The sequence below is a fragment of the Dreissena polymorpha genome, chromosome 6 (assembly GCF_020536995.1).
Source record: "Dreissena polymorpha isolate Duluth1 chromosome 6, UMN_Dpol_1.0, whole genome shotgun sequence".
In the NCBI taxonomy this organism is placed as follows: Eukaryota; Metazoa; Mollusca; class Bivalvia; order Myida; family Dreissenidae; genus Dreissena; species Dreissena polymorpha.
Window position 1 is genome coordinate 3,225,904 of NC_068360.1, and position 12,004 is coordinate 3,237,907.

The 12,004-nt window shown below is 36.5% G+C and overlaps 2 protein-coding genes across 2 annotated transcripts in view; one reads left to right on the forward strand and one right to left on the reverse strand.

Annotated features, from left to right (window-relative positions):
• LOC127833219 (uncharacterized) overlaps window positions 1–12,004 on the reverse strand; it is a 1,273,891-nt gene that overhangs the window by 559,124 nt on the left and 702,763 nt on the right. The gene's annotated exons all lie outside the window — the stretch shown is intronic.
• The window catches only part of LOC127833218 (unconventional myosin-XVI-like), a 179,130-nt gene that overhangs the window by 21,241 nt on the left and 145,885 nt on the right, over window positions 1–12,004 (forward strand). Inside the window, exons 9-13 of the mRNA XM_052358375.1 lie at window positions 3,073–3,204; window positions 3,647–3,840; window positions 6,058–6,152; window positions 7,075–7,202; window positions 7,909–8,085. Of these exons, the coding sequence (XP_052214335.1) occupies window positions 3,073–3,204; window positions 3,647–3,840; window positions 6,058–6,152; window positions 7,075–7,202; window positions 7,909–8,085 (726 nt within the window). The remainder of the gene's footprint in view (window positions 1–3,072; window positions 3,205–3,646; window positions 3,841–6,057; window positions 6,153–7,074; window positions 7,203–7,908; window positions 8,086–12,004) is intronic.

Below are 12,004 nucleotides of genomic sequence, written 5' to 3' on the forward strand. Positions count from 1 at the left end.
ATATATGCCTCCAAATTAGAGTGGAATAACACATGCAACCACAGAAGAGCATACTCCTACCATGCTCAGTCAATTATATCTGGTTTTAAGCCAGTCTTGTTATTTTATAAATGCGACTCAATTTAAAATATTAGAAATACCATCATATTTAAATGTTACATTCTACTCAAATTAAGTTTAACACAGACAGAATAACTAGACATAGTAAGTCCTATATAACTCCCCCATCCACCAACTTGGAAGGAGGCTATGCTACATTTGTAAATTAAATGTGAAATCTACCCATATGAATGTGTTTGCGATAGTCTGTCAGATCATGAGTAATGCCAGATAAAAAAATGAAGTTCAGTAAAAACATTCAATAATTATATCGCCCATATAGAACATATAGAACATTCTCCGATTGTTGTTATACACACTATACAACAGCCAAGGCATGGTATTCTATTGTCAACATATAGAACATTCCCGCCTATTGTTAAATGTTCATGACAACAGCCGAGGCATGGTATTCTATTGTCAACATATAGAACATGCTCCGCCTATTGTTAAACGTTCATGACAACAGCCAAGGCATGGTATTCTATTGTCAACATAAAGAACATGCTCCGATTGTTGTTATACACACTAGACAACAGCCAAGGCATGGTATTCCATTGTCAACATATAGAACATGCTCCGCCTATTGTTATACGTTCATGACAACAGCAAAGGCATGGTATTATATTATCAACATATAGAACATGCTCCGATTGTTGTTATACACTCTAGACAACAGCCAAGTCATGGTATTCTATTGCCGACATATAGATCATGCTCCGTCTGTTGTTATGCGTTCATGACTACAGCCAAGGCATGGTACTTCGTTGTCAACATATAGAACATGCTTCGCCTATTGTTATATGTTCATGACAACAGCCAATGCATGGTATTCTATTGTCAACATATAGAACATGCTCTGCTTGTTGTTATATGTTGATTACAACAGTCTAGGCATGGTACACTATTATCAACTTATACAACATGCTCTGTCTGTTGTTATATGTTCATGAAAACGGTAAAGGCACGGTTTCCTATTGTCAACATATAAAACATACTCTGCCTGTTGTTAAATGTTCATGACAACAGTCAAGGCAAAATATTATATATTGTCAACATAAAGAACATGCTTTTCCTGTTGTAACATGTTTATTACAACAGCCAATGCATTGTAATCTAGTATCAACGTATGGAACATGCTCCGCCTGTTGTTATGCGTTTATAACAACAGTCAATGCATAGTATTATATTGTTGAGATATAGAACATGCTCTTAATGTTGTAATATGTTAATTACAACAGTCAAGACATGGTATTCCATTGTTAACATATACAACATGCTCTGTCTGTTGTTATATGTTAATGACAACGGTAAAGGCACGGTTTCCTATTGTCAACATATAAAACATGCTCCGCCTGTTGTTATACGTTCATAACAACAGGCCATGCATAGTATTATATTGTTTACATATAGAACATTCTCTTATTGTTGTTATATATTCATGACAGCAGTCAAGACAGGGTATTCTATTGCTGCCATATAGACCATGCTACGCCTGTTGTTATATGTTCATGACAACAGTCAAGACATGGTATTTTATTGTTAACATATATAACATGCTCTGCCTGTTGTTATATGTTCATTACAACAGTCTAGGCATGGTACGCTATTATCAACTTATACAACATGCTCTGCCTGTTGTTATATGTTCATGACAACACGGTAAAGGCACGGTTTCCTATTGTCAACATATAAAACATGCTCTGCCTGTTGTTATACGTTATAGAAAATTGAAAATTAGGTTAAGTTTTGTGTTTTCGTCTACTTTACTCCTAAAGTATCAAAGCGATTGCTTTGAGACTTAGAACACTCGCTAACTATCATTAGGGGATTGTACAGGACAAGTTGTATAACTCTGGTTGGCATTTTGATGGAATAATGGCCTTTTTTTTAATTAGAAACTTTGAATATTTTGTTAAATTTTGTGTTTAGATCCACTTTACTTCTAAAGTATCAAGACTATAATTACTTTCAAACTTATAATACTTTCATCTTATCATGAGGGTACTGTACCTGGCAAGTTGAATTTGACCTTGACCTGTGAATGACCTTGACTCTCAAGGTCAATTAATTAATTTTTGCTAAAATCGCCATAACTTATTTATTTATGAACAGATTTGATTCAACACTTACCTGACATACCAAAATGGACTCCACCCAAACCATCCCCCCCCCCCCCCCAGAACCCCCCCCCCCCCATTCTTTTTGCATTTTCTTTTCTTATTTTTGAAAGATCATCTAATTAATGACCACAGCCCCACACTATACCCCCTCACTCACTCTCATCCCCCCACCCACACCGCACCTCCAACCCATCCTGACCCCCCCCTTTAAAAAAACAACACAAAAAACACAAATATTTATTTTATTATTTAATTTTTGAAACCATCCAACCATCCCACCCAAGAATCCCCCCCCCAAAAAAAAATTATTATTATATTTATTTTTTATCTTATTTTTGAAAGATAATGTAATAAATGACCACACCCCCACACTTACACCCATCTCAACCCCACCCCACCCCACCCCACCCCCTTTTTGATTGAAGTATTGAGATAGGTCCCTTCACCTTTAAAAAGAAAAATAGATGAGCAGTCTGCACCCACTAGGCAGTGCTTATGTTGTGTTATGTTGTGCAAAGAAAACAGGCATCGGATCAAACCTAGAAATAAGCCTCTATCGGAAAAACGGGTCTTCGTGCATGTGTATCAACACAGGTTATCGATGATGACACTTTAATTCCGCTGTTATGGAATTTTTGTTTAAGGAAGTCTTTTTCTTATCAAAAATCCAGATTAGGCGGAAAGCCTCTTTTCTTGGCAAAAATCCAGATAAGACCGGAAGAGTGGTCCCTGATTAGTGGAACGACAAGTTAGGCAATTTTGTTAAGCCCCATTTTTCCAGAGAGAGACTCGAATATAGAGCATACATTAATATGGATAAAAAAACATCCTGAAGTGACTTGTTTTACAGTTGAGGTCAATAGAGGTGCTTCTGAAGAAGAAAGCGAACCCTAACATTGTGGACTCACTGGGAAGTAAGCCGTCTGCAGTCACCTGCTCCGATGAAATCAGAGCCATTCTCATCAAAGCAGAGAGAAAATGTGTAAGTTGCATGCAGACAACTTGAATTTTTTTTGAATTCCCGGCTAAAAGCCGAGGGATATTGCTTTGCAAGTCTGTCTGTCTGTCACAAACTTTGCAGGGCTTTATCTCAGAAACTATACACAATTTCAACATAAAATTCATGGGTGTATAGATATCAATGAGGAGAAAGGCCATGCACAAGAACCATAACCCTTCCATTTATTAAATTAGAGTTATTTCTTGTTGTTGATTTGTGAGTTAAATTTTGTGTGTTACCAATGTGATTAGATGGATAAATGTAAAAAGAAAGTGCAGTTGTTGAAAAACTAACACGATTATTTTGAACAATCAAATAATGTTTCATCGTGTTGAAATCAATATTTATTACCAGTATTCAGGGAAAGCTGCCTATTTTTTCTCTACCGGAATAAACATTCACCACTAGTCACCTTTTGTTGCAGCAGACAGTTGACAACAGTTCTGTCACCGAGGACAAGGATAAGACTAATCTTGTCCACTCAGATGAGGACATATCGGATCACAGAGAGAGCGTGTATGACGAGATTGAGGATGTGACCCATTTACGACCCTTGCCCCCTGGGAGGCCCCCGCCCCCACCTCCACCCACTGTGTTCAGGATCAACAGCAAGACTGTGTATGTCAGTGTTTGAAACTAAACTTTAGGCCATTTTAGTTTAAACCTATTTATTTTAGCTTGATTGAATCGCAAGCTAAATGCTTGTTGAAAGGCTTTTAAATCTGTTTCTTGAGTAGAACCAGTACTGGATGTCTTTAGTGGAGATCTAGAGAGCCCTCCCTCATAGGGGATTAAATCCATGACCTCCTTGTCATTAGCCGAACACCACATCCACAATACATTTTTTATGCCCCCGGATCGAATGATCGGGGGTATATTGTTTTTGGCCTGTCTGTCTGTCATGGTATGTGTCTGTCGGTTTGTCATGGTATGTGTGTGTCTGTCCCAAAACTTTAACCTTGGTCATAACTTTTGCAATATTGATGATAGCAACTTGATATTTGGCATGCATGTGTATTTCATGGAGCTGCACATTTTGAGTGGTGAAAGGTCAAGGTCATCCTTCAAGGTCAAAGTTCAAATGTATGGCTTCAAAGGGGCGCAGTAGGGGGCATTGGGTTTCACAAACACAGCTCTTGTTTATGTCAGTGCTTGAAACTAACGTTTATGCAATTTTTTATTCCCCTGGATCAATAGATCGGGGGTATATTGTTTTTGTCATGACTGTCTGTCATTCTGTCATTCCCTCATTCTGTCCCAAAACTTTAACCTAGGTTAAAGTTTGATAACTTTTTTAATATTGAAGATAGCAACTTAATATTTGGCATGCATGTGTATCTCATGGAGCTGCACATTTTGAGTGGTGAAAAGTCAAGGTCAAGGTAATCCTTCAAGGTCAAAGGTCAAATATCATTGTATTTTTCTTTCCTAAAACTTTAACCACCGTTAAAGTTTTGTTATAACTTTTTGAATATTGAAGATAGCAACTTGATATTTAGCATGCATGTGTATCTCACAGAGTTGCACATTTTGAGTGGTGACAGGTCAAGGTCAAGGTCATCCTTCAAGGTCAAAGGTCAAATTTATGGCTTCAAAGCGGCGCAGTAGGGGGTATTGTGTTTCTGACAAACACATCTCTTGGTATACTTGGAAAACTTGCTAACTATCGTAAGGGGACTGTACAAGACAAGTTTCATAACTCTGGCTGGCTTTTTAACAGAATTATGGCCCTTTTTTGTCTTAGTAACTTTGAATATTTATAAAATTTTGTGTTGAGGTCCACTTTACTTCTAAAGTATCAAGGCTATTGCTTTTAAACTTCAAATACTTTCTTACTATCATGAGGGTACTGTACCTGGCAAGTTGAATTTGACCTTGACCTTAGAATGACCTTGACTCTCAAGGTCAAATTAATAAATTTTGCTTAAATTTCCATAACTTCTTTATTTATGATCTCATTTGATTCATGCTGTGACAAAACAACACTTACCTGACATACCACAATGTACTCTACCCAAACCATCCCCCACGCCCCACCCCAGAATCTCCCCCCCCCCCCCCAAATTTTTTTGTTATTCTTTTTTGTCTTATTTTTGAAAGATGATCTATTAAATGACCACACACCCACATAATACCCCCCTCTCCATGATGGCTTACGTTATACTGTAAAGCACTCGAATAGTCAAGCGCGCTGTCCTCTGACAGCTCTTGTTTAATATGGATGATAGCAACTTGAAATTTGACATGCATGTGTATCTCATGGAGCTGCATGTTTCGTTTTGAATGGTGAAAGGTCAAGGTCATCCTTCAAGGTCAAAGGTCACATTTATGGCTTCAAAGCAGCGCAATAGGGGGCATTGTGTTTATGACAAACACATCTCTTGTTCTTATTGTTGTTTTTATAAATATTGGAAATATTACACTCAAGAAACATAATTGGGAAATATATTCTTGCTCACTTTCACTGTTCTTTTATTAAAGGCAATGGACCAATTGCCTAAACAATACAGGTCAAAACATACAGCAAAACATTAAAGCAACATTACAAATTATTGAAGCCTGGGTCAACCTTTTGGGGGTGTCAATGCAATGCATTGGTGTTTAAAAATCAATTTGTAGGCACGGCACACCTCACAATTATCCAAGCAGTTATCGCTTTAAATGGGAAGGTACCAACCAGAGGCAAAGTAAAAATGGCTTTGTGCAAATTACTTGCAGGCTGTTCTGGCTTTATGCTGGTTTTCCTGTAGCCATTTTCAGCTTGCTTCTGAGTGGGAAAGGTTTAATGTTGATGTAAAGCGCTGCATTGCTATGGCTTGTTTTCATTTATTGCAGACGTACACGTCATGTGACCATCTCAAAGGAAGACGAGCTGCAGGAAGCCAAGGCCATGTACGAGTATGTCTCCTTCTCGAACTTGGATGAACAAGGTGCAAGAAATAATTCTAACAGTGTGATATTTTATTGTCTTCCCTTTCTTGTTTTTAATCACTCAGCTTCCCTACCTCAACGATCAAGATCACACTTTTAGGGTCAAAAGTCAAATATGGCCATAAATATGCTTGAATATTTGTGTTGGAGCCATAACTTTGCCATATATTTATAAAACATAGCACAAAATGTAATATATAACAAGACTACATGTCTGTATAAAATGGATCTATCTACGCCAAAGGTCTATGTCAAACTTAGAGGTAAAAGGTAAATTTTTGGCATAAAGCAGTTTTTACGGACTGAAACTTTTGTCATTCATCATTCAATTTTAAAATGACTTATAACAGATGACCACCATTGGGAGATGGTGTGTGATGGGTATCACCTCCCTACCTGAAATGTCAAGGTAACACTCAGAGGTTAACAATCAAAGTTGGCCATAAAATAGCTTGGTTTTTGTATGAGTTTTGAGACATGAATGGAATGTGGAGATACCCGTGCCCTTTGGACACATATGTAATGTTTTAACATATTTTAATTTTTTAAAACAATTTTAAAGCAATTGAACATAAAAATAAAGCTCAATTTATGATAAGAGTTATAACTGTTAGAACATTGTTTTACTTTCCCAGTTTTTAAATTTAACTTGGACGGAGCACCCCTATAGATTGTAAATGAAGTGCCAATCATATTTAAATTAACTTTATATAGTATCCAATCACCATACATGGACATCACTTGTTAAGATGTTTAACCATGCATTAATTACAAAAGAGGATGTTGATTTTGTTTGTTAGTTTATTAAAAGAACATGGTGCAGTTTGTGATTGCAGATGGATTAAAATTTATCCATACACAATCACTAGGGGGGGAGTTTAAACTTGTTGTTGCAAATTCCAGTTTGCCGTTATATTTCAGAAGCAAAAACTAAGCCAAGGGGGACCACCAGGAAAGTGGGCAGAGACCAGTTTGATGATAAGAAGGAGACTGCTGGAGAATCCATGTATGAACCCGTGGCCATCTGGAAATCAGGGGGTAGCAAAAAGGTAATATCAGTAATAATTATAATGAAAGAGCATAGAAATTGCCTATCATCACTACTTTCATCACCTGCCTCATTGTGAGCGTTTCATTTGATTTACCATTGCTTATAATTTCTTCTGCTTGTATGTGTTAATAATAACTTTTCATTTAAGCGTCTCCTTTATGGAAGACCCTTAATAGGTAACAATGTGTACCAGGGCTTATGATTACAAGATCTCATAGGGATATGGAAATATCCATAAGGTAGTAATGTTACAAAAATATATATTAGCATTTAACAACTTTTGTAAATCAGTAACTTTGTTGTTTTAAGTTTAAGAATATTTTTTTATGTAAACACATTTTTGGACTTGTTAAGTCTTCAAAAATCTTGCCTTACCTAAATGCTGTGCTTTGTCTAACATTAATACAGCTTGCTGCAAATCTTTGATATCATTTTGAGATTAATCTTGACCTACTTTTTAATTGGGCCAATGAATCTATACTGACAAGACTTCCTCTGGGGTCAATATTGTTTATTGAAAGCAGCACTTTATTTTACTTAAAACAGTTAAAACTTGGGCATGCTTACAAATACTTAAGAAAGCTGCAAAGCTCATGGGTTTGACTATCAGAAATCTGTAAAGATATCCTTTAACAAATTTTGTCAATTAACCTGTCTATTTTTAAACATTCACAGAAGTTTTTAAACGAGTATTTTCTTTTCAGGGAAAATTGACTACATGCTCTACAACAGACAATCTCATCACCTTGACAACCATCAAAGATGAGGCTGTGTTAAAGGAGCTACAAGTGCGTTATGAGGCCAGCCAGATATACACACTCATCGGCGATGTCCTTATTGCTGTTAACCCTTTCAGGGACATTGAGATTTATTCAAAAGATGTAGGTATTTCATTGTACAGGGGTTTTTCTGCTAGTTAAAAAAGGCCGTAAAATTGACTTGATCCCACCACAAACAGACCCGATTCCAAAGCATACATACTACTATAGTCACAGCAGAACAATGTGGAACACCGTGGAATGCGGTGATGTAGCTGTTGCTATTCGCTTTGACAGTCTTGACAAACTTGTTGAGCTATTGTATAGATGGTTGAAACACATTTGACAGTACTGCATTTTAGAATTACATTTTTTCAAAGAAAAACCATAAATTTTAACATTAGTCACAGCAAAAACAACACACCTCTGTCTGTCATTTTAATCTATATTAAAATTGGGTATTTTTGTGGTAAAATAGGATAGTACTAAATTTCAATTAAACATGTATAAACAAATATCTGTCATACAATCAATCCTACAATCATTTTATTTGCTAATATTTTAAATTATTTGTATTTAAGACACAAAAATAAAAAAATATCACAGTAATTTCCATAAACTGTTCCATGTTTTCCTTTAAAAATCAATTAAACTCAATAAATTAAAATATTGTAAGTGTATGATCAGTACAATCATTATTTAAAAAATTGATGTGCAACCCTTAGAAGTTTTACAATAATAATTATGTCTGGACCAAGCACCTGCAAGCAGATCTATGCATTAAATTCAATTAAGGAAGAAGTTGATTGGGTAATTTCATTTCGAGATGGAGTTTTAGTAGATTTTGAGATTCTCCCTTTAGTGCTGCCTCAAGTGAGTTTACCAACTACATTAATTGTGTGATTGTTTTACCACAATTCATTAAGTATCCAATAAACATGTTTTCCATACAATCAGGGAATGTTTTCAAATGCTAATGGTATTGTAAACAGCTGAATGTAAAAATACAACTACATAGACGGAAATAACAAACATCAACAGTGTTTATTGTTTTAATGGTGCTAACTACAGTAAATTGCTTCTATCAATTTTGCAAATAGATACTACACAACATTTGAATATTAAGGTTGAAACTGTTTTATACTGTGAATAATTGTTTAATACATACAGCAGTTTCACACTCAATTTTTAATTTAAAGCTGTATGAAATTTGATATCAAATGCTAACTAAAGGTTACAATTTGTAAGGGGATTTTTATTGCCAAACATAATTTGTTATATACTGCCATTGGAGTTGATAGTTGGCTAAACAATCTGTTTTTATGTCAGTGCTAGTAGTATTTGCACTGAAAGATTATTTAAGAGATTTAAAAAAAAAGAAAACTATATATTCCATAAATGGTGTGTACCCACATTTCAATGATGTATTACATCTCTGCAAAAAAACAACAACTTTAAAATATTTTTTTTAATCACATATAATGTACATATTACATTGGTTTGGCCAATCATTGCTATGAATATAACAAAAGTTGTAACAATTTCCATCTTGAGGGTATAAATACATTTAATTTTTACATCTTTACATGGATGTGAGTCGACATTGGTATCAACGTCATTAATAAATTATGTCTGAGCCACTTCATGCGAAAATAGGTCTTAAGCGATATGATGCCAGCTTGCATTCCTGCAGTCTGGTCTGGTGCTACCCTGTCCCCTAATGAGACCAGAAAACCTTCTGAGACTTTAGACTCGGAAATGTGTAGACTGGTATGGAGCTATGCTGGCCTAATATGACACAGTACCCATTTTACCATGGCATGGTTCAAATGAATTTTGTCTTTAGATTCTTTTCATGATTGGGAAGGTTGGACATAATAGTTGATGACCTTAAATTATTTTTCTTTCATGGTCGGGTTCATTTTTATGCCCCCCTTCGAAGAAGAGGGGGTATATTGCTTTGCTCATGTTGGTCTGTCGGTCGGTCAGTCCGTCCTCCAGGTGGTTGTCAGACGATAACTCAAGAACGCTTGGGCCTAGGATCATGAAACTTCATAGGTACATTGATCATGACTCGCAGATGACCCCTATTGATTTTGATGTCACTAGGTCAAAGGTCAAGGTCACGGTGACCGGAAATAGTAAATGGTTTCCGGATGATAACTCAAGAACGCTTAGCCCTAGGATCATGAAACTTCATAGGTAGATTGATCATGACTCGCAGATGACCCCTATTGATTTTCAGGTCACTAGGTCAAAGGTCAAGGTCACAGTGACCCGAAATAGTAAAATGGTTTCCGGATGATAACTCAAGAACGCTTAGGCCTAGGATCATGAAACTTGATAGGTAGATTGATCAGGACTCGCAGATGACCCCTATTGGTTTTTGAGGTCACTAGGTCAAAGGTCAAGGTCACAGTGACCCGAAATAGTAAAATGGTTTCCGGATGATAACTCAAGAACGCTTAGGCCTAGGATCATGAAACTTGATAGGTATATTGATCATGACTCGCAGATGACCCCTATTGATTTTCAGGTCACTAGGTCAAAGGTCAAGGTCACGATGACCCGAAATAGTAAAATGGTTTCCGGATGATAGCTTAAGAACGCTTATTCCTAGGATCATGAAACTTGATAGGTATAATGATCATGACTCGCAGATGACCCCGATTGATTTTCAGGTCACTAGGTCAAAGGTCAAGGTCACGGTGACCCGAAATAGTAAAATGGTGTCCGGATGATAACTCAAGAATGCTTATGGCTAGGATCATGAAACTTCATAGGTACATTGATCATGACTGGTTAACCATTTGTTCTATTTATGCATACTCCCTCTTCTCTATTTTGTGCTTAATATCAATTTAAACCACCAATGTTTTGCATTTCTTTGTCATCTCCTTTACCCTTTGAAAGATTTTCATGAAATTTGCCTCAAATTTTGAAATCATTAAGGGGCTTTGCAGAAGGTGAAGGTCAAAGATAAGAGCATTCATTTTTGTGTCCGCCCAATATCTCCTGTGCATTTTGTAGGATTTTCACGAAAATCGCCTCAAATGTTAAGTATATTGAGGCAATGTGCAGAAAGCACTAGTCAGTCATCATGGCTCAAGGCTATGGTCATATTTCAAGGTCTGTTTTGAGCCTCTATTTTCGTGTCTGATCCATGTCTCCTATACCCATTGAAAGATTGTCATTAAACTTGGCTGCATTGTTTAGGATAATCACAAGAATGTGCAGAACACATGAGTCAGTCATCCTGGTGTAAGGGTCAGGTCTTTCTTCAAGGTCAAAAGTTTTATTGTTTTTTGTTTGTCTGGTCCATAATTATCTCCTTTACTCATTAAAGGATTTTCATCAAACTTGGCAACAATGTTTTGGTCATTATGATGAGGTGCAAAAGGTCATTCACTAATGACTGGCTTATAATCAAGGTTACCACTTCAATGTAAAACATATTAGCAGTGGATATAGCTGTACTTGGACTGCTTTGTTGAAAACGCCATAGTGTCGTGTGACAACATTTAGTTTGTTTTCATGACATCATTTGATGTTTTTATGCCCCGGGTAGGAGGGCATATAATGATCGGACTTTCCGTCTTTCCGTCACACTTTGCGTTTAGGTTTCGAAAAATGCTCATAACTTCTATGTCCCTTGAGATGTAACATTCATGTTTGGTATGCATGTGTATATGGACAAGGCCTTTCCATACGCACAAAATTTTGACCCCTGTGACCTTGACGTTGAAGTAAGGGTCAGCGTTTAGGTTTCGAAATCTGTGTTTAGGTTTCGAAAAATGCTCATAACTTCTATGTCCCTTGAGATATAACCTTCATGTTTGATATGCATATGTATATGGACAACGCCTTTCCATACGCACAAAAATGTTGACCTCTGTGACTTTGATATTGAACTTAGGGTCGGCGTTTAGGTTTCGGAATTTGTGTTTAGGTTTCGAAAAATGCTCATAACTTCTATGTCCCTTGAGATATAACCTTCATATTTGGTATGCATGTGTATATGGACAAGGCCTTTCCATACGCA